General features: G+C 43.4%; 2 protein-coding genes across 2 annotated transcripts; one reads left to right on the top strand and one right to left on the bottom strand.

The window, feature by feature from the left end:
- Nucleotides 1-424: 424 nt before the first annotated feature.
- Nucleotides 425-10123, bottom strand: LOC306795500 (alpha-1,6-mannosylglycoprotein 6-beta-N-acetylglucosaminyltransferase B-like; the record flags this gene model as incomplete). Its single annotated transcript, XM_079294034.1, has 18 exons — nt 10091-10123; nt 9923-9978; nt 8676-8791; nt 7069-7201; nt 6835-6977; nt 5281-5345; nt 4846-5019; nt 4566-4733; nt 4166-4335; nt 3875-4006; nt 3441-3574; nt 2218-2360; nt 1895-2050; nt 1560-1706; nt 1354-1470; nt 1182-1256; nt 786-946; nt 425-623 (listed from the first exon to the last, which is right to left on the bottom strand). Exons 2-18 carry the CDS (start codon nt 9946-9948, stop codon nt 425-427), a joined length of 2259 nt encoding a protein of 752 aa, XP_079150160.1. The 5' UTR covers nt 9949-9978; nt 10091-10123.
- Nucleotides 10124-13304: 3181 nt separating this feature from the next.
- On the top strand, nt 13305-20136 carry tbc1d24 (TBC1 domain family, member 24). Its single transcript, XM_079293363.1, has 7 exons — nt 13305-13352; nt 15412-16514; nt 17056-17214; nt 17386-17449; nt 17762-17857; nt 18515-18755; nt 19025-20136. The coding sequence occupies exons 2-7, from the start codon at nt 15529-15531 to the stop codon at nt 19177-19179; spliced, it is 1701 nt and encodes a 566-aa protein (XP_079149489.1). The 5' UTR covers nt 13305-13352; nt 15412-15528; the 3' UTR covers nt 19180-20136.
- Nucleotides 20137-22981: the final 2845 nt, after the last annotated feature.

Below are 22981 nucleotides of genomic sequence, written 5' to 3'. Positions count from 1 at the left end.
TGGTTCCTGAGTAATGACTGCCGTAAACAAAATTCTTGTCCATAACAATGGGATGGACAAATCTAGAAAGCGGGCGCACCCTGCCATATTTGAATTATCACATACAGTAAGTGAACTTTACCCACTTGACACAACATAATGAACGCCAGTGACGCTCGTCTGCGATGATTCAGATTTCCGGGACACTGAAAATGGTTGCTTTCCAACTCTAAAAATAAAATCCAGATCGATCTACTATCTTTTAACCTCGGCTTGAGATCCACAAACAAGACCACGAAGCTTTCAGTAGCATTGGCGGGATAGCTGGCTCTCTTTGGTCAACAACTATTCTTCACTTGTACAGTTCGTATTGCAAATGGCTCTTTGGTGCGGTCTTTATCACATTACCTTTTTCCTCTTCCCCTCCCGCTATTTCCTGAGTAGTTTAGAGGCAGTCAGGGCACAGCGCCACTTGTCCAGGTAGGTGAGCTCTGCAGGGACACAGTCTGCGGTGAGAGGGGTCGGAGCCGGCGCAACTGAACAGCAGAGGCTCCTGTTGAAGGCCACAAAGTCGGCCCCAAGGGCTGTAGGAAGGAAACAGGTGGTTGACTTCCTTTCCCATGCTGGAGCAGCCGATACTGAGTCTACAAAATGGGAAATGAAAGTGTGAAAACGGCATGTATTATACAGTATAAGTTCACAGACAATATAAAGGCCCTTTCATTGGTAATTTCACAACTCTGAACTTGTAAAACTGCCGTTCACCCTCCCAATAACTGTACAGTGTGTAGCTGCTGGTTTCTCACCTGGCGAACGCAGCAGGACTGTTTAGGTGGTGAAACAGAGCTGGCTCACACACGAGGGAGGACCGCCGACACACACTTACGCATGACTGACCCAGGGGACCCAGGTGCACCCTTAGAGCACTTTCTGGTGGCCAAGTAGGGACAGATGTGCTACAAAAATTCTGGAGGGATTTAAGAGAAAGAAAGTTGACAAAAGGGAGCGTTTGAACCAAAAAAACAACTGAATGGTTCCTGTTTTGTCTAAAGAACGGGTGGAAAAGCCTGTAAATAAATCACAAAAAAATGTCTCTTGAAATTCATCCATTTTAGAGATTACGATTATGTCACACCAGGAGTCTAATTGGGTAGAGGGAGCACCAAAAATACTGCAGCAGGTCTATGGCTACGTCTCTGTACCTGGTGAGCGATATAGCCACGAACCCTCTCCAGCATTCCCTCACAAGTGAACTCTCGGGGAGTGAAAGGCTTCACCTGCCAAAAACATACGCATGCATTTATTCAGCAGTACTGAAACAGAAATGTATAGGATTATAACGTGTGTCTATACATACACACATACACAGTATACCTCTGTGCGTAGAATGGCTCTGGCTGCCTCCCGTACATCAGTCTTGTTGGTCACATCTACGGTCCACACGTGAGGTTTTCCGATGAATTCCTCAGCATACGGGTGCTGGGAGGAGATCTGTCATCCAAAGTTATTCAATGTCTTTAGATCTAAGAATTGATTCCATTCAAACTGTCATTATTGGTTAAGTTTGCAGTGTTATCGACCTGTCTTGTGGTGGGCTTCCCTTTGTAGAAATCATTGTTGTCTGATGAGTGTGGTGGGTGAAAGCGTGGCTGCAGGAAGACACAGCCCAGGGCTATTGCCTCAATGGGTGCTGGTCCCTCATAGGGGAACCCGAGACCTACAAACACCTGAAAGGGAAGACGTGTCATTTTGTATCTTAATGAGGATCTGTCAAAGAATATAAACAAGGCAGGCAGGATAAACGAGTAAGGTCAGTGACCCATATGGGGCCACAATTCAGTCCGATGTGATTGTGTCACGAATCGACTTAAGAAACATTAGATGCACTTAAAAGATTCTCTGGCTCTTATCTGACTTTGGCTCTGCGTAGAAGTCGTAGGAATTGTTCCTGAGTCAGCAGGCCGTGGTTTCTGATGAAGCCGGGCAGATTAGAGGCGAGTCCTGGAGGCTGGTAGACTGTAGCGTGGGTCTCCATCTCTTCACTGATCACCTCCACATACTCAGATTTACCCTGGCATATAAGCACACACATACAGAAACATACAGGACACAGAGTATCTTAAGACCAGCATGAGCAAAAGCACTAAGCTGTCTTTTATGAAATCTTCACTGTCCTGTAAAACGGGTTTCTTGACATGTTTTCGACATACATATACGTTTCTCTCTTGGTCATTTTACCTGCCACATATAGTCTTGTTTGCCGTAAATGACTGCTATGCTGTCTTTCCTGTAGCGGTCCGGCTCCAGCTCTTCCTCCCTCACCTCCTCCCTCGCTGCCTCCTCACTCACAAAGCCCAGGAAGGAGTTATCAGGAGTATGAGCTAGGGCAGATCACAGAGCACCTCAAATCAAATGTTACTCTTGGACATGAGTTACTGACGACACAGCGCAGAAATATTACAGGTGAGTAACGGTTGATGTTAAAATGATGTGCGAGAGGAAAAACATGCTGAGCGGTATAAATCAGCTGTTAAAGAAAATGAGAGGTTAACCTCTGGTTGTTTAGATAGGCAGCTGCCACCCGGCCAGGCCTCCGACACACTAAAGAAGGTGTGTGTGTGTGTGTGTGTGTGTGTGTGAGAGATTCTCTCCTGTCTCAAGGTATACTTGTTTAAAAGACTTTTGCCAAATCTTCTCTCATTCACAGCAGCACAATTTTCCTTCATCTCCATTTTTTCCCCCACATGTCTATAACAGCTGTCTAGGATCAGCTATCAGATTAGCAAAGACATTCAACATGATCAAGGTCATGCAACATGTGGAGGTTTGACGGGAAGCTGTGAAGGAATGAATCGTTTCTTGGTTTCAGAGCTCTTGATGCCTGTTTACAGTTGCGCTTCGTCTGCTTGTCTGTTTCGTATCCTTCAGTCGTCTGTCCTCCTCTTCCCCTTTTCAAAACAGAAGCATAAACACCCGCCCGCTCTTTTCTCAAGCTTCTTCTTTTTCTCCCCACTTCCTGTGACTTTGTTTCTCTCTTTCTGCAGCTTTCCCAACCATCAGCTTACATCAATCGCTGTCTCCCCCTCAGCAGGACAAATAAACAGGGTTTCAGGCCGAGCCATGGAGAGTGGCTCTCGGCCCAGTGCGGCCAGCTTGTCTCCATCTCCCGGCAGGGTGGGAAAGATGACATAGAGAGGTGTTGGAATGAAAGCTCTGTCTGGGCACCGAGTTTATTTAACCTTAGCTATTAATCCTCTCCCTGGGAAGACAATTAGAGATGTGCATGTGAAGGATCAGTGCTGCGGCAGCAAGTAATATATATATATATGTCTGGAGATGTGAGTTGAGTAGTAGGTAGTGCATTTCTGAATCAATGTACTGTGCTGAGCTGCCATCATACCGTGTTTGCATGATTACAAACGTGTGTGCACACACACACAAATACATACACACAGACTTACGGAACATGGTCATGTACTGCAGAGGCTGCAGTCCCCAGCTGCCCCACAGTGTTTTATATCCATGACGACGCGCATAGCTCCCCAAGTTAAAGGCTGGTTCAGTGCCAAAAGAGTCCAGGATTCTGAAGCGACACCTACAAAAAAAAAAGGTTAATAACAAAATGTTTCTTGTATTTATGCACATGGTTTGTCTGCTAATGTAACACTTTAATGTGTAACTTTTGGTCATATTTGTCTTTTATTTGAAGGCGTACAAGGATGTGGCTATTTCATTTATAATAACCATTAGGTGAATGTCAGGGTTGTTAAATCTTTTTATCTACCCGTCATTGCAAAAATTCTAAAACTGTGTAAATGTAAAATGAAGAGAATATGAAACCGATTTATCGATATACTAGAGACATAATTATGTATTTAGAAAATTGTGGTTGTACTGGTAATGCAGGAAAGCCAGCCCCATGGCGCCATGAAGGTGAGCAAGGCCGTGGTAGTCCGTGTAGATGAGGTCAAAGGTCAGGGGCCTCTGGATTGGACAACTGCCTCGGCCTGGCGCAGCACCTATCAGGCTGGACCAGTCACAATAAACACACGTCACACTGCTAATTCTTCAGCATTGATCTTTTGACTCTCTACAAATCAATTAACTATTAAAATCCTCTTTTTTTTCATATATGTAGTCAGTACTTTCAAAGTGTACATAATATTTTGTGTCAGGTGAAAGTAACCTGTGGAGCAGTTGCTGTGAGGTGCTGAAGGTTAAGTCGTGGCCCAGGATTGTCAGACAGGCGCTGAGGTCGGCCCACTGGACCAGCTCCCCGAGAGGACCCCCTCTGTCCACCAGGGCCTCAAAACGCTGGCCAACACTGCCAGCCAGGGCCCCAGGATAAAGCAGCACCTAGAGGATGGGAGGTTATGAAGTCTTGAATCCATCTTTAATAGTTGCCAACATGGCAGTTTAGTAGAGACAACAGTTCATAATGGAAGTGAGTTTAGAATAAGTGTAAATTGAAAACTAGATTTTTGGTCATATTAAAAATCGGTACACTAAAAACCCTTTACATAAACATTATGGTCATGCAGGCATGTTTTTGAACACCTCTAAATGTAAAGTCTTGGTGTTTATACCCTCATCTGGGCCGAGACTGTCTTGTTGCTGCTTTGCCTCATCCTCAGAGCAGCCTGTATCCACCGCTCGGACATCCTTTCCACTCTGGACCGGATGAAGTTCACGGCAGGACCGCTGCTGTTGCTGATGACCTCATACAGTGGGCTCAGAGTTGCACGTATCTCAGCCTGTGTAAAATCACAGTGTTAAACAAGGAGGCAGTGCAATAGAAATTAGAGTAGATCATGAGCTGAACATTTTATAGTGACACTCAATGGCATTAGCCTGTTGTGTTCGTACCTTCTCTGTGTAAGAGCGAGGTTTCTGGTGCCATGGCAGTGCAGAGTGGTTTCTTCCAAGACGAAAGGGACAAAAGTCCTCTATTTGGCTAAGGTATGTCAATATGGAGCAGGTGGTACCATCCACCCCATAAAAGGCATAACAGGGGTCTGACTGCCAACGAGCCCGCAGGAACTGCCAGAGAGACGGATGTTAAATCAGACAAAATAACGAACCACATTTCTGGTGATGTACAGTGTAAATAACATACAACATATACATGCTGTATCCTAATGCCCATTATTTTAAAACGGTGTTTCTATAATCTGCTCATATACCGTGAACTAAACACGAAACATAAAACTTTAAGTCGAGGTAAGCACTTCAATGCAACCATAACATTGCGCACACAGTGTCATTAGGTTCATGCTACCACATATATTTCCACTTTCTCACCTCCACTTTCTCCGCACATACCGGATACGCACGATCCATTGGCACCTCGCACTTCTCGTTGGGCCCTGTGGGTGAGATATTAGCCGTCGCACAGTTTCTCTTTATGTGGTCATTTTGAATGCATCATTATACCACAATCCTTGCTTTAGTGGACAATAACTCTGATATACAACCTCTCAACTGAAATGTTCACAATGAATGGCAGCCATCAGCACGATGTATGGTGCTGCCATGCGTGTAAGAGGCATTAGAGTAGAGGTCGTGTGTTCTCAGAGGCCCTTTCCAGTAAGCCCCCCCCCCCCCACACCATCTCTAGCCAATGTCAATCATCTGGAATGAACACACACACACACTGACACACACCTGACCCACCTGCCTACCAAACATGTCCTTTTACAATGCAAATTCTTGCCAAAATACGCAGTCCTTAGCGATGTAAAACAACATAGTAAAACAGAAAAGAGAGAAAAAAAGATAAGAAAACCCAAAGTGAAGGTGTGGAAGCCTAAAAACAGTGATATGCTGTCGGAGCGCAGCAAAAAAAGTGCCCCTTCTGCAAAAACAAGAATATGAGTAGACAAGTTGGTGAAAGGACTCCTGGGTAATTCAGTCGTATTTTATGGGTGTGAGGTAATGTGAGAGGGCCGAACAGGCTGGTGATTGGGAAGTGTGTTGTTTGTGTGTTTGCGGGTGGTATGTGTGCACATACTGCATGTGTGTACCCTCGCATATAGACAGCGTGGTGTGTGTGTGGCCCAAGTTTTATGAATTCCCTTTTTCAGGAAGGGAGGAGAGCGTGTAGCCACTCATATACACACACACACACACACACACACACACACACACGACCCCTCGCGTGCCAACTCGGGTGCATAACCCGACTCTCACCTGACACCTCTCATGAGGGTCGTAGTGTAAATGTCAACTTTTTTTCCTCCCCACGGCCAGTTGATCGGCTCTGGCTCTGAGGGGCTTGTTAAACTTCTATTCAAGGACTTCATTCCCCATAACCACCTGCACCAACTGCCCTTTAACCCCCCTATTCACACCCTCCATTATCACAGCTTGTTAATTTCACTGTGTGGTTAACCTCCATTGAGGCTACGAACCATGCATTTGGCTCAGAGTATCGCACTACCACTGCAGTCAACCACAGAGCAGTTATTGAGGCTGGCAACATGTTGGGAGGGGAGAGTGTATTTATTATAACTGGAACAAACCCTAAAATCTCTGTTTTGTCTTGGACAATGAACTGCTTCTAGTATTGTAAAATCAAAGCTAAACTCGGAAAGGTTTGTATGTCATAGCCGAATGCACGTGTTTTCGGTCTAAATCCCACTTTGGGGCCCCAGTAAGTCGAATCTAAACCCCACAGATCCTCCATATCTGCTGAAATCAAATTCTGTTTTCAGGTAAGTACCCGCATGACATGACAAATCCACACTATAAGAGAAACATAGAAAACTCCAAAATCCCCGCCCCAAAAAACCCCAGAGAATATAATAATTTACATCATTTAAGGGAGATTAACTGTGATGACGGTCTGGGCTTTACCTGCGTGTGGTCTGAGGTCATGTGTTGCAGTGTGAGACTGATGGCGAGGGTGTGGATGACGGCTGAGCTGGTCAAGCCTCTGAGACACTCTCTTCAGCTCCCTCTCCACCAGGCGGGCTAAGCCTTGCTGATCCTGTCTAAAGCTGGAAAATAAACCCAAGTGTAGCCACACTGCCTGAACAAACACAATAAGTTATATTCTGTTGTTTCTATGTGTTCAAACTATACAGATACCTTTGCAGCAACAGACTGAGATCATCTTTGGTCAGCTGGGTGACCTGACCGCTCTCTCTGCTCAGCCTCTGCACCCGAGTACTCAAAGCCTCCAAGCGGAGCGCCAGCCTACGAAAGCCAAGACCACGCTGACCTGTGACATAAAGAGCATACAACATGGTATGTCATCTACGTACACAGTATCACATTCTACCCCCTACCATGATGTTTAAGTGGTAATACTTTGTATTATGTCATGGCAAATCTTGTTCTGTGTCTCATGAAACAGCAGGGTTATGTAATTATATTTTCTTAACCTGATCTGCTGCAAACGAAGCAGAAAATTATGGCATTGTATTTTCTATGTTGCATGTGGGGGGGGGGGGGGGGTAATGGCATGTAGTCATATTTATAGAGGTGCCGTTTCCTGAGCGACTATTTATATGGCGGATAAAGATGTCATAATTTCTGACAAAATATTTCTGAGCGTTGCTGGAGCTTTGTGGTCATCTCACATTGCTTTGTGGTTTCAGAGCTACAGTCACTGTATAGACCATAACCTGCTGGAGGGGCTTAAAATGAGCTATTTGAGATGGCATATCAAGGATTGTCTCGACTGGAATCACCTGTATGCGGCAGGGAGGACTGTCAAAAGAGTCATGCTGCCTGTGAATCAGGAATATTGAGTGTTTTATTGGAGGGGTTGCTGGTAGTGTTCGGGTTGCTTTGAGGTCAGAATAAGGATCTCCTTGGGGATGGTACACAGTAAAAATCCACCAGACTGGTGACGTCACTTCATCACTGTTTGCTCAGCTGACGGTCAGCATATCACTATGCACATGCCCAGGGGCCCTTTGGGCACAGACGCAATGAAAGATGAATGGGAGGGAAGAGGTGGGATCCTGTAACAACTTAATGCCAGTTGTGTGAGATAACTATATGACCAAATCATTTAAAAACTCGTAAATGTACAGCTAACATAATTATGTATGAATGGGTATGTGTGTGCAAGCCTTACTTACTTGTCATATCCATATTAGAAAATATGTTTCTAATATTATAATTGTATTAATAAGTTGTTTCTGCACATTGTAAGATCTCATGGAGACAAATGTATGCAGCACAAAGGCCCTTATTATGTGTTTTCAAAACGCAATAATATGTTTTAATGAAATGATAATAATCTATAAACTTCCTTTATATCAGAGCCAACATATTTATTTTTCATAGAATAAATCTGGCATTTTAATGAAACAATTCAGTTGTATGTCATTAATATCATCCTATTGAAGCCTTTTCCTAAAATAATTAGTAATATAGTGGCGTAGTATATTATTTCTTATATATTTTTATATTATTTGATGTGTTGTGTTTTATCCATGTATTTTGACATATATATAAATCATTATATGAGTATATATATATATACTCATATAATGTTTTATAATGATGTCTGTGTAATGGTTTGATGGTTGCTGGAGGGTGACTTGGCAGATTTTCTGCGTTGTTTTTATGTTATTCAGAAGTTAAATGAAGTTCCTTTTGAATTAAGAAACTTCCAAAAACAAACAAATGCAACAAAAAGTAAAACATCAGAAATTACTCAAATGATGCAAACAATGGCTTACCTTGTTCCTCGGGTGACCTCCCAGCAGGTTCATCCCTGGTCATCTCAAGGGGCACCCAGAGGCTTTGTAGCAGCAGGGTGAACACAGACAGGCACAGGCAGAGCACCAGGCAACCACTAGAGGGCACAATACACAGAGGAAGCTCTTGAAATGCTGCAGCAAACCGCATACAAACAAGCACAACACAATTTAGACACAAGTTGTATTTTGTTTCAATATTTTTCATTATACTGTCAATATTTAAGGTGCTTTGGTCAAGTTTGCGTTCGTACGTATACCTTGTCGTGGCAGAAGCTTAAAGTTTCAAGCAAAAAACAATGTAAGAAAATGTGTGCATTACTTTTAACTAAAGCTGCAACTTACAGCTGACTCAACATGTTTTTTAATGAAATTCTATTTTCTGTTTTCATAAATGTGTTGAGCTACAATCTTTGTACATACCCAGTCTTATGCATCATATTTTGCCTTTAATACATTGTGTAATTACCCACTAGTTAAATCTCCCTTTGACTTCACATGTTTGATTTTAAGAGCGGATCTCATGCAATAAAAAACGTACAGCCTGACTTTGCCTTTCGCCAAATGCCTTGAGAATGTGGCGCGCTAAATTGTTCCATGGCTTCACGTGAGGACCCTGGTGTGTCAAAACAAATATCTGAAGCGTGACGTGCCATCATGGGCGCGTATCTGCTGGCTGCTCACGTGGGCTCCCAGCGTCGGTTTAACTGGGGCAGAGAGAGCAATAAACCCACCAACCCGTACCCGAATGAACACGGCGTACCCGAGCTTTCGTCCATGTGCGATCCTATAGTGCCTATAAAGCTCCAGATTCAGATCCAAACCAATTATTTCCATTTCATTCTTTCATGCTGCATTTCATCAAAGCTGTCAGGGCACTCATCACTTTTGGTTGAGGGCATTTACAGAACGGAAAAGGATCAGAGCTGAGATCATCAAAAAAGCAGAATACTTTGTGATAGTTGGAGATCTACTGCAAGTGATGTCCAGCTTCACGTAAAAAGGGAAGATTACAACTATAATCAATTACTCATTGGGCTGGGCTTAGTCAGCGACCTGTTGGCCTTTGCATTTTTTTTTGCTTTTTGCCAGCTAAAATCAGTAAAGCAAAAGCTCAGCGCACACTGCAGGGGCATGCAGAGGCATGGATGAGGCGCGGTGCATCGCTTTCTTTCTACTGCACATTTGAACCACATGCTGGCCTCTGATCTCACGTCGCTGAGCCTTACCTGCGTGGCCGCAGTGCAACATGCATGGCCCTCTGTTGACAGGATACTGGACCTCACTGTCAAAACGAGGACATTGCAAATTCCAGTAAGTTCAACATGCTTCAACGGGCTCAGCTTACAAGACAAACCAGCACACGGACAACCACACACAGAAACACACATCCTCACCTCCTTGGGTCTCCGTCCCAACCCACTGGAGACCATCAGGCCTGTTTTCAAAACACACGAGCTAAATATAGCTAATATAGTCTGGGCTGGAAAGTATCTTGCCTCCTTTTTTGTCTCTTCGCTTTCTTTCCCTCCTTCTCTGGCCGTGCCTTTTCTCTGGCTCAGGGGCTATGGGTAGGCATCCTGCAGTTGTCATGGTAACCTGACTCGCCTTCAAAGAAAAGAATAGCCAGAGTGCTGCTTCGGCCTTTCACGGATACAATGGAGCCCACGCTATTGGGTGACACAGTTTCTTTCAGTCGCGCTGGCTAGACTTAAGCCTTGCTTGTGAATTGATACTCAAGCAGGGAGCTCATTTAAATAGCTCCAATGGTGCAAACCTCTGGCCCTAAATGACACAACACAGACAAAAGACAGTACAAATGTAATGGCAGTAACAATAGACCCAAGAAAATACCCACTGGACACTTTATAGATAACAATTAAAGTTAAAGTTAAGATGTAAGTCTGACTTTCTGTGTTGCAAGGCAGTTGTCAAATGATTCAATCAGACAGCAAGTTATTTCTTTGGAGGTTTAAAAGTGATTGTCAGTGCTAGAATGACAAAGTGTGAAAGAGAAACCATACGTTATCAAAGGGTCTCACAAGTGTGTTTTCCTGAGACTCAACTGCTTTTATTTTAAGCCTCAATGCTGGTTTATTGTATCACGCACAACTTGCCCTTTTGATGACAAGTGGAAACGCGCCACAGATTGACCACAGAGCAGAGTCTCCCAGGTACCTGAGGAGGGCGCCATGATGCCAAGGTGGTCTTGCTGACAATCTGTACTGGAAGGTAAATCAGAAACGGAAATACAGCTTAACCAAAAATGTTTTCCGCTGAATAAAGATCCAACTGGGAATCAAAGCAAATAAACTCTACAAAAACTAAATTACAAATCCGAAAAAATGACAGAAACAAAATTGCTATTTGTGATCTATTCGAATTTGACTTCTGTGAAGGGTGATCATGGAAATGAACATGCAACAGTAATTAGGAGGACTGCAGATCACAGTGTCACAGTCTCTTGATTATGTTTTTCTAAATAAACTAATCAATTACTCTGACAAATGCCACTCCCATCAAATATTTGCTTATTTCTCTGACAAACTGTAAAAAAAAAAAAAGATACTCAATCAATTTGAAATGATGAGAGCAAAGAAAAGTAAGCAAGTCCTCACATTTGAAAATGTTTTACTGTAAATAATTTTGTTTTGACTAATTTAAATGATTTATGGATTAGCAACATTTGTATCCATCCAGTTGTTAGTGGATAAACCTGTATTTATACTTTATAGCTGCAAAAAACAAGGACAATTGCTGGGAGACAGTAGAATTGAACCCTCACTTTGCCTGCACACATTAGTCTTTCTGTGTGAGGACGATTCAATTATCAATCGTCATTGCATGTTTACCATCTTAATTAAGTAGTTTGGAGTAAAAGCCTGTTCTTATAGTGCGTGTTTACAGGATACCACTGGACTATCTGGTCTAATTCTTAATCTAATCTAACAGGATTTGTCAGGTCTGGCAGGCTAGTTCTGATATGAAAGTAGTGTTTCAGATCCTGGTCTTGTGTTGTCTTATGTGTTATTCACATAATATGTATGCAGAGAGTGGGTATAAACAACTCATGTGCACATCTATGCCACTGTGCATGTGTGCACTAGCATGTCCATGAGAGATAGTAGGACGGGGAGGGGTTACTGCAGTGATGTCACGCAGGGAGCGGCAGGATTTGATGAGCATAAACCTCCATAAGCTCTTATCTCTTTACCTCCATAAGCTCTCTCTCCCTCTCTCTCCCTCGCTCTCCCTCTCTCTTTCTCTCTCACACACTCGCGGACAATCCCTCACACTCACTCGTATTATTTCCTGATTCCACGATTTTGTTACTCAATTTCCCTCATACTCACTCACAAATACACCAACAAGTGCATGCACACATCAATTTCATATAAAACACATGCATTTTGTGTCGCTATACATGATTTATCGTTTGATGTGTGGAGACAAATGAAATGTGAATGTTATGGTGTTCCTGCAGATTATCCTGATCATGTGACATGGCTGCAGCTCTCGTCTTTCTAACCCACTTCGGTGCCAAATTGATCAACACAAGCTGTTTAAAGTGGTCTGAGATATGATGAACTTGTGCATCTTCAAGACAAGCCTCAACCAATAGCATGAAGAAGTCTCTACTTTTGTCTGATGGATGCTGAGATGTGGATGAATTTCTCTTGTATTATTTTGGGTGGGAAAGTAACTCCAGCTTCCAGCCAAATGCTGCTAAATCTTTTGCTAAAACTGAAAGTTTGCTTACTCTGTATCACACATCAGCATATAAGGCACATTCTTATTTTTCTATTACGCAGTACTAAGAAGGTCACAGTAAATGAGGAAATTAAAAACATCAGCTGTGTTTGAGAGGGACAAGGCAGGGCCTAGCAACAATGATGGTTCCACAATTGAATTATCGGTAATAACTGTCATGTGTTGGGCGGTTGTGTTTTGATGGTTGCGTTGAGTACAAAGGCAGGGTTTGTTGCCCTTGCTAGGGTACTTCCTGTCCTGTCTCCTGCCATCACTTATTTGACAGAGCACGTCTGCAAGTAAACAAGAAAAATCACACACTGGGATTTTTTTTCTGCCATCCTGATAAAATTGAATATGCCTTTTCAGTCATATTGTATACTAGATTGTATATAGGCTTTATTTATTGTATTGTGTGTGATGGCTTTATAATACACTACTACTACTACTACTACTACTACTACCTCTTCATCACAGCAGTGTAAATTGGCCTCTAGATGTAAAGATGAGGCATTTGGCGCACACAATAGGACATTATCATACTATTGGTGGTTTGTGGTATTCATATAACACTCCGGTATATGGAAGTGTGTGAAAACGTGTGTGTGCAATATGAGTGGTGTATAAGTAGGCCTATAGTTGATATATATATATATATATATATAGCACATAAGGACTACATTGTGCGAATTTGTTGTTGTGGTTGTTTTTTTTATTCACAAGAGAAGTTCTTGTGAATTAACCAGAGTGTACATAGAAGTGGCAGTAAACAGTATATTTAACCAGCCCACCTGAGCCCCTCACTGCAGCTGCACGCTCACAGACGCAGAAAGAGGTTGACGGCACTGCGCATGCTCGAGGCAACTTCATATGAATAGTGCTTCACGTCTCAAGACATCTCACATCCAGGTAAGGATAACGTCAGTCGGCTACCGTTTGCTTGCCAGTCTTCGGTCGTGGTAAGTCTTGTTCCTATTGCCGGGCTTTGAGTTTTAAATGCATCGCTTTCACACAAATTCAAGCGGAAATCTCCCCACATCAACAAACTCCAAGACAGAAGACAGGCTGCGGACCACATTAACCAGTGGTTGGTACCATTCATGCTAGTTAACGTTAGCTAACATGTTTTTGTGTGGTCGTTTTGGGAGATCTTGCATGGCTTCGTGTGGTGTTGTCTTACTGCTAGCTTTTTGTGTCTGTTTAAGGTTCCGTTAGCTCCTTGCATGCACTGACAGGGGCAGCTTGCGGCTAGCTAACGCTAGGAATGCTAACTTGGCAAGTTTGAATGGAAAAGGGTGTATCGGATTTACTCGGGGCGGTAATGTTAAATACCCTGTGACTCGTGTGCACAGGCTACTATCACCTCTGCTGGCTAGCTAACGTAAATAAATACAAATACAGCTACGGCAGCTTTGCGTGCACTTGCAGCTGTCATTCCACCGTGTGATGACACAGCTGTACCTGCAGCTACTGTAATATAAGGTGTCACAGACACTGTAACGTTACCCACTGCTGTGCTAATGTCTTTGTATCTGCACTTGCTTCCCCACCGAGATACAAAAAAAGAATCCGTGATTCGCCCACAGCAACGTTACCTAACCACGTCTGTCCAGTTCTGCAGAGGTGCAGTTGAATGTGCACGCTCCAGCTTCTTTCTCCATTCAGGAACATCACCTTGTGTATTTAGCTAAATTTGATAATCGATACGTCATCTTTGGATATGTAACTTATAGCATCAGACGTATGAAAACAGATTTTGTAAAGGATTTGAGCAAACTGCATGAACACACGTTGATGGGAGCTGTCAGTGCTCATTCAGTGCAAGATAGAGTTAGACTCGTTGTCATTTCTCTTTAAGTGTGCATCCTGTAATGTACCTACCTGTAGGCATTATGTCAGTAGGCTAACCTGTTCCCAGGATGAGGACAGCAGGAGCCTGAGGTTGTTGGGTATCTTGAATTGCCTGAATGTTATCCTCTTGTAGACATTATGAGATGAGACTATATATTGGTATTGTCTGATTCTGAGAATATATTTTCAGTCTACCTTTTGACAAAGTACAACCTGTGCTAAAGGTAAAACGCCAACATTGGGGTTCACATACCCTCAGAGTGGAGCGTTGAGCTCTCTACAGAGTCACCATGAATGCTTCCAGGTTTGCATTCAGTATCGTGTCGGTATGCACCTCCATGTGACTTGTTGGAAAGTGACGTGAAATGATCTGATGATTTTATGACATTTTTAGTATCTTGCAAGTGATCTTTGGACATGTGTCTCCATGTGACTTGTTGGAAAAACAAGTGTGACATGGTTTGATGAGGTACGACAGTATCTTGTGGGTAAGCGGAAATGATCTTATTGTACGACTGTCGATTTCTAAATATATTGCCAGTCAACTTTTACAGCATACACAAAGTCTTTATTTCTCTCACCACCAGAGATCCCAGTTTTAATATCAAACTTTGCCCGGCCAATTGAATCTGTCCACGACAAATTTGTGCATCACAGGACATGTGAAGTTGTTTTGTGGCTGTCATATGGCATCACTAAGTTAGCCTTGCACTGCATTCCATTCAAGTGAGGAGTTTACTTGATTTGTTTTTCAGATGACATGCATGCTGTTCAGTACATGCTCTTTTCCATTTGCAGATCTTAACAGCATACAGTACATCTGATTAGTGAAAATTGCTAATGTTGTTTCACAGTACAGATTTACTGTGGTCATTTTGCAATGCACCCTTTATAACTTGCTGCAAATCACCTCTTATGGTAGCAAAGTATATGAACAGTTGGACTTGTAGGAATCCACCAAGGACTTGTAGGGTTTTGTACGTCAAAGAGAATTTGGAACATGTTTATATTTCTGAATTTGATACTGCTGAGGGTGGAAGTTTTTTTTTTTTTTTTTTTTTGTGCTGCTGAAAGTGACTGATTTTTAAGCTCTTATTTTCTCACTTGTGTCTTCCAGTAACCATCATGGACAGTTAAGAAACATAGGCAGCTGCGTGGAGGACAGAAGGTTAGCAACACCCCGGAGCGTCCCTCCTCTCTTCCCACTGAGGCAGACCAGCAAGCTTCCATCACCATGGCTGAGGAAGACTATGGCAGCTTTGTGGACTGGAACCAGATGGGGGATCTGGCCAAGAGCAGCGGGCCCACCAAGGTAGACTGTCAGGACCTGAAAGAGTTCAAACAGATGGCTCGGCAGGGTTACTGGGCCAAAAACCACAAACTACGAGCACAAGTCTACCAGCAGCTCATCAAAGCCATTCCCTGTCGCACGGTTACCCCAGATGCAGAAGTATATCGTGACATTATGGGAAATGCAGCCACTAAGAAGCCCTCCGCCCACATCCCATTTCCAGAGTTCGTGGATGGAAGTCCTCTGCCGCGGTACTGCCTGAAGGCAGAGGCAGTAGCCTCGGCCCATCAGATCATCAACTGCGTGGCCGGACAGTTTCCAGATATCTCCCACTGCCCGTCACTACCGGCGGTTACTTCACTGCTCCTGCACTTCAGCGTCGACGAGGCTCAGTGTTTTGAGCTTGTCAGCCGCATGCTGTCCTGCAACGAGCCAGGCAAGCGACTGCTGGACCAGACTTTCCTGGCCTATGAGTCTAGCTACATGACTTTTGGTGACCTGGCCAACAAGTACTGCACAGCCGCCCACAAAATGATCGTGGCCACAGCCCAGGACGTGCTGGAAGTCTACTCCGACTGGCAGCGCTGGGTGTTGGGCGACCTGCCTTTCAGCCACATGGTCAGGGTCCTGGACATCTACCTAGTGGAGGGCTACAAAGTTCTCTTCCGTGTGGCTATAGCCTTGCTCAAGTTCTATCGCAAGCACAAAGCAGAGGCCCAGGGAGGCCCGGGCAGCCAGCAGCAGGATTCAAGCAAGGTTAAGGAGGACATTCAAGCTTTCGTCAAGGGCATCGCCTCCACCGTCACGCCAGAGAAGCTGCTGGAGAAGGCCTTCTCCATCCGCATGTTTAGCCGTAAGGAGATCACCCTGCTGCAGCTCACAAATGAAAAGTCCCTGCAGCAGAAAGGCATCACTGTCAAACAGAAGCGGTATTGTCAATAATCCCATTTTTACGTGGTGAATTGTGAGCATTCTGTTGCCTTTTTATTTAGATAGTAGGCTGCTTCTTTTTGGCTTTACTTGGCCCACCTTTACTGACACACGACTATAATATGTTATGTCATTAAGTACGTAGCATTATGTCTTTTGATAGTTAATCTCTGCTAGTTTTACATCATTTTAAACTGACATTGATAAAAAGTGTCTAGCATGCTCTGGGGAATGCTTCAAGTTGCTCTTGCATCCTTGCCTCACATTGTGTTCTTGTTTCCTCTTCGTTTGCTTTCTGCCATGTCTTTCCATCCACCATCTTCTGTCTCATCCGCGCTTCACTCCTGTGTTTACTGCCTTGGTTATTTCACAGTCCTCCTAGGTGGGTTTTCTTCTCGATGCTATTCTCCAGATCCATCTATATTTCTTTCGAATAACGCTCATTTACTTTCAGGTTTATGCATCGCCATCTGTGCGATCTGCCTCACATTCTGTGCCTCTCCATCTCTTCCCGTGTCTTGTGTTTGTGGGCGTCTCCAGGCGGAACGTGCAGCTGGCACTTAACCCCGACACCTTCTCCTCAGAGATCGTCAGTGCCAAGGAGATGCGGGACATCTGGTCGTGGATCCCTGAGCGCTTTGCCCTGTGTCAACCACAGCTCCTCTTCACCACCTCCACCCACGGTTGCAGCCTGACCAGGTAGTGCTCACCTCAATATATTAATCCTGAGTCTTTGAATTTGATTTATCGCCAAAATTGCTGGAAAGTGTGCCTTTGTTTATCTACCAACCGATAGTTTAATCCATAGACTCAGTATTAGATGTCTATGAAGTTCATTGCAATGAATTCAACTCTTCCATTTTCCACCAGATTCTACTCTCATTGTGAAGGCTACGAACCCACTCTGCTCCTCATCCGGACCACAGATGGCGATGTAAGCAACGCTCTCTCATGATTCCCATCATGTTGGAGGGAATTAAGGATGCATCCTGAAATAATGCAATTCAATATTTCTCAAATATATGGACTCTCTGAATAGATGTCAGAGGTCATGATCAAAAGGTGCCATATGATTGGATTATGGTGCTCCAAACAGATCTCAGCACGAACATTGGCAGCTTGCAGAAAGCAATCTTCCACTCGTGTGAACTACTATTTTCGAGAATGATGCCGTTGTAGATGAGCAAAGAGGTAAACCCACTGATGCATATTGTGTGGTTTTTTTGTTGTTTGTTTTACCTTTTAGGTATGTGGAGCCTTCCTGTCCACAGATTGGGAGGAGCGGAAAAGAGGAGGCAACAAATTGAGCTTCTTTGGCACAGGGGAGTGCTTTGTCTTCAGGGTGAGTACATTGTTACTCTCTAGACTTACTATCTGTATTTTTTTTTTAAATTTAGATTCACTTTGTGAAGTCTTATTGGGGATCAATTGAAGGGAGAATGATTTCATTTTGAGCATACCGCCACCAGAGGGCACCATCCACGCTGTTTTCACATGTTCCAGATTTCAGTGTCACTGGCCCCACTTGGCATGACAGGCTCCCATTTGGGAAAGCCGGCCTAGTCGGTCACAACTCACCATACTGGCTTTGCCATGGCCGCAAAAACAGGCGCACATCATGCTCTTGAAGCTTTTCTGCTTTGAGCTTCGGGTTCTAACACCTGGGCTGGAAGTAGCAGAACAGACTGGCTCTCTAATGCCTTCTGTATGAATTATTTACAGGGTATAGCTGTGTTGACGCACAGCCGTGGGCCGTCTGAGCCAAAAAAAACACCGTCATCTCACTAAGCACACACAGATCGGAAACTCCCGTAACCTGATCCAGTAGTATCTGATCTGGCCGTCACTGACACCAGGTGAAAATGGAGATCGTCGGCAAGGACTGATGTCTGTCAGATGTGGTCTCATTGAGATCGTGATCTCGTTTCTATTCATACATGTGCTGCACTACTTTATTCAATGTGTGTATTTGGTGATGACTGGCTGTTTCCCTTGTTAGCTGAAGCCAGATATGGAGCGTTTTGAGTGGGTGGTGATCCGCCACCCTGAGTTAGCCTCCTCCAACAAGACTCAGGAAGACACAGCCTCTCCTGAGGGGCAGAACTCGGACAACAATGGCTTACAGCAGCCAGAGAAGCCTGCTGGAGGCCTCTCGCCCTTCCTCTCCGCCCGCCACTTCAACCTGAACTCAAAGAACACTTCCATGTTCATGGCTGGTAACTTTGACTCCATCATAGTGGGTGAGTGCATTGTTTTATTCTGTTATTGTTGTGTGTTTGGCATTTCTGGTCACTTTTTTTTAATGTGGTATTTTAGTTTTTCGACACGCATGGGATCACGTTTCACATGGGATTTCATTGTTAACCTTTCATCCCATTTAAAACTACGATTTGATTTTACAAGGTACCGTGAAAGAAGGAGAATCTCAGGGTGGAATTTTGAAAACCATTTGCAGAAATACAGACTTTAGTATCTCGTCTACAAACTGTCTGCTCTTGTGTCTGCTCAGGAGGAGGCGACGGCAACGCTCTCTACATCGACTCTGAGCTCAACCACGGGCGCGCTGGCCGGTGCGCCACCTTTGACAACCCGCCCTTGTGTAATGAGAGCTTCCAGGTTGCACTGCTAGAAGTGTGGGGCTTCCAGGACGCCATGGCCTCCTAATACTCTACACGCAGTACCCATGTAGATCCATACAGGCATAGACTCGTAGGTGCATATTCATGCACACAAACATATATTAACACAGAACATCTTGACCTGCAAACTGTTAGAGGTGGAAAACAGAACAATGTCCGTCCTACAAATTCATATATGATCATCTATTTTTTATTTATTAATGCAGTTAATCCAAATTCAACATGTGAACGAGAATTTTCTGTTCGTTTTTGTAATTACGGATTTGTATTACGGTGTGCTAAGTCTGTTAACGTGTCCGGTAATATGAAGGATCAACTGTCGAAGCCAATGTGAGCTTCATTTAAAGGTGTTTTTATGTCGGCCGTGGCGTGTTCATGTTCATGTTGAGCTGAAACATTTGAATTCCCGAATGTACATTCAGTCTTTTATGTGCTGTGGTTTAGCGCAGTCTGCCAAATTAACTGTATAGCTGTCTCTGCGGCCCTTAAAGAACATGAACCAGGCCATGAGGTTAAAGATGAAATGTGTGAAGTTGATTTGGTGAGATGTTTTTTGATGTTGAAACTAAGATGAACGCAGTGAAGTTCCAGGTCCGCTGAGTTCTAAGTCCTGAATAATTCCCCCCCCCCCACCCCCCACGTTGATTTGCTGTACATGATGAATTAATGTGGTTCATGTTTGTGGGTATCAGTGCTGAATTTGAGTGTTGCCATTTTGCGCCATATGTTGAAGCTTTCGTTTGAATGAGTGGCAATTTGTCCATTTTTAAAAGTATATGAATGTTCATGTGAATACAAAAGAACAAACTTTTTAAATGTTTATAGTTTGCAAGTAATGAAGCGAAATGCAGTTTGCTCATCCTTTCCTGCTGCTGCCGTCCTTTTGTAGTGTGAAGACCGTCGCACAAGAAGTCCAAAACTGGCCTGTTGGCGAAGTGTCGTTGGGGGTTAGACACCCCGTCTGTATCTGTGTGTTTGAACCTGTGCTCCAGTGAGACACTGAGTAACTACAAATGTATCTTACATCTGAAAATACAGCAATATGCTTTCAGTACAAGTGACTCTGTCTTTGTTTGTCTTGCTGCTACTCATTGCGGTTCTTCCAGATCTATCACATCTCTGTCCTTGCAAAAGGGGGACATTTCTTCAGACTGTGCCAGATGCCTTTTAAAGTCAGCTCACTCCTTGTATCCTGCTCTAGTCCTGGTAGTTACAGCTGCTACGCCTGTTAACCAAATTTACTGTGGAGTCATTATAGAACAAATACACTGTATGAATAGTCTTGTAAAAATCCATTTCATGCAATTATACTTTTTTTTTTAAAATTAAATTATTGTCTTCTGTGCATCTATTAATACCAACAAAAATTCCAATTTTGAAAGATCTTTCCTTCAAAGAAAAACTTGCATATCATGACACAATAACTTACAAGGGCAAACATCTTTGTTTAAACTAACTACAATGCACATTGCATATCTACAGTAGGAAGGTCTAACACCAACTGTGTGACTCCTAAGTCACTCGTGCACACTTCTATTTTTGTTTGGATGTCTGCACTTTGTGGAAGCTGACAGTGAACGGCATGACTGGAAATATTTAACAGGGATGAGTCAGATAAATCTACAAATATATACGTAAAAGCCTCCTTCCATAGTCAGCTTTACTGCATCTTTTTTTTTTTTAATTGAGCTTATTGTTAAATTTCTATAAATTGTTTAAATTTGCTAAACACAGTACAAATTCTGCAATTAAATTCTCCAATTAAATTTGTTTTAAAAAGATATGGGCAATTCATTTGCAGTGTGTGTGGCACAAGCTAATGCATCTCAAGCAATTTAGTATCTTAGCTGGCAACGTGTTTGAGTAATTCCTTCTTTACAGTAAGTGGTATTGACTCCGTGAAGCCAAGTCTGTGGTGTTCATTCAGGATTCACCCTCAGCTAATCGCACGTGCACTTCTATATTTAGCTGCTCCTTCGGGTGTTGATCTGGCGCATTTCCTGAAAACCATGTTTTCCAGCCTCATGGAGTAAGAGGCTTACATCTTTAACCCTCCACTGAGATGGGACTCTCCTTCACCAGCCCCCGCCAAGCAGATAGCAAGGGGGCTGTGGACGGGGATTAAGACACAGACTAAGGAGGTCCTGACAAGTGGGGTTTTTTTTGTCTCACATATTGAATATTTCAAATCTGGCCATTGGAAAGGAGGCAGGTCTCTGATTACATGTCACAACTAATCCTTATGAACTGTACATCGTGTCCTACAATGACAATCATTTCAATTATGTCTTTAGGGCTAATTTAGTGTGAGAAAGCAAAGCTGTGCCATTGATGCAGGATTCAAGTTTCTCTATTTCAAGAATATTGGGTTGTTTTTTTTTAAGATTGGTAAATAATTGAGTTCTTTATCCCAGTGAGAATGAAAGACAGAGTTATGTTTTCGGTCACATGCTGAAACCAGGCCATAGGAGAAAAATGCCTCTTCTGAGTGTAGTTTAGCTCAGTGGCTTCCTTTAGATCCTGGGCCTTTCTAACACACAGTTTGACTCTAGAATCACAGTAGTGTACATTAATGACTGGTGGCAAATGCTTTCCTGTGTTCATCCTGAACACTATCGTGAATCGTGGTCTTGTGAGAGTTTCTCACATAGTTCCCCGTTTCCCTTCCTTGATTAAAGCACCATCTCAAAGACCAACCATCACAAATATGCCATGCTCTTAAACTCTCCTTTTACAACTCATATTGCTGCATGTTGTCAAATGAGATGGTTGCAAATGTCTGTTGAGTATGCATCCCAGACAGGAACATCATAAACTAACCACAACAGAAAGGCTACATACCTATCCACCTATATGAGTCAGCCTGGATTTATGAGTCAGTCAGCAGGGAAAGAGAAAACCAAGTGAAAATTATCATTATTTAATTGCATAGTGCAACCTTGCATTTGGCAGCCGGAGTAAGATGTTGGTCGAGTAAAGTGTCTGAATGGAAGGAAGCCTGTGATGCTGCATGGTGTAGAAATTGCATCACGAGTATAGGAGCTGTACAGAGGGGAGGGGTCCTTCTCTGGTGCTGACTAGACAAGGCAATGCAGAGGGAGCAGAATGGAGGGAGGGATGGAGGAAGAGACGTGGGGACCGCACAAGCTCTCTCTCACTCACACACACTCACACACTTCATCACTCCCATGATGTCCTAGCTCCAGCAACCCCTCCTCTCTCGGCATCTCTGAAACCTGCTCTTGCTGGGAGCTATAGATTGTAATGGGGATTCTCGGTTTCCTCCCCCCACCACACACACTTAGCCTCAAATGCTCTCACTGTCACACTCCATGTTGCTGCATATCACAGCTGACTGTAAAAGCCACCCTCTGCTGCATGGTAGAGTCCTGGTGCAAAATGCAAAAATGTGTTTGAATTTCAGTGGCCCTCTTGGAGGATGAAATTCATATATGATGTATAATTTATGAAGGCATTTGAAATAAAAGGTGTCTTGATTTTCTTTTCTCGATATGTACCGTATCACAAATACCTATTTCCATTTGCCCAGCAGTGTCTCCACACACCCTCTTGCTTCTCCCCCATCACTTCATCCCGTAGCTTTTGAAGGGTGAATGCGTTGGTATCAAAGGGGAAGCCTGCAGCGGATCACACCAAAGTGATGCCTGAGAGGGGTGACCGTCAAAACAAGAAATTGCTTAAAAAGGAATAAAAGATATAAAACACTTTATTTGTACAGAATACGTTATTAATGTTTACTAAATCCATATATCTTGTTTCACACATGCATCGTGTGGCACAGTATATCATTAATTAACTTAGTTCTA

Source organism: Melanostigma gelatinosum (assembly GCF_949748355.1).
Source record: "Melanostigma gelatinosum genome assembly, chromosome: 21".
Classification (NCBI taxonomy): domain Eukaryota; kingdom Metazoa; phylum Chordata; class Actinopteri; order Perciformes; family Zoarcidae; genus Melanostigma; species Melanostigma gelatinosum.
Note: the sequence above shows the minus strand (reverse complement) of the source record. Positions and strands in the feature narration are given on the sequence as shown.

Coding starts and splice junctions, on each gene's coding strand:
- tbc1d24 (XM_079293363.1), top strand. CDS start 15,529: ATGGCTGAGGAAGACTATGGCAGCTTTGTGGACTGGAACCAGATGGGG. Junction 16,515..17,055: donor ATCACTGTCAAACAGAAGCG/GTATTGTCAATA, acceptor GGGCGTCTCCAG/GCGGAACGTGCAGCTGGCAC. Junction 17,450..17,761: donor TCCGGACCACAGATGGCGAT/GTAAGCAACGCT, acceptor TTTACCTTTTAG/GTATGTGGAGCCTTCCTGTC.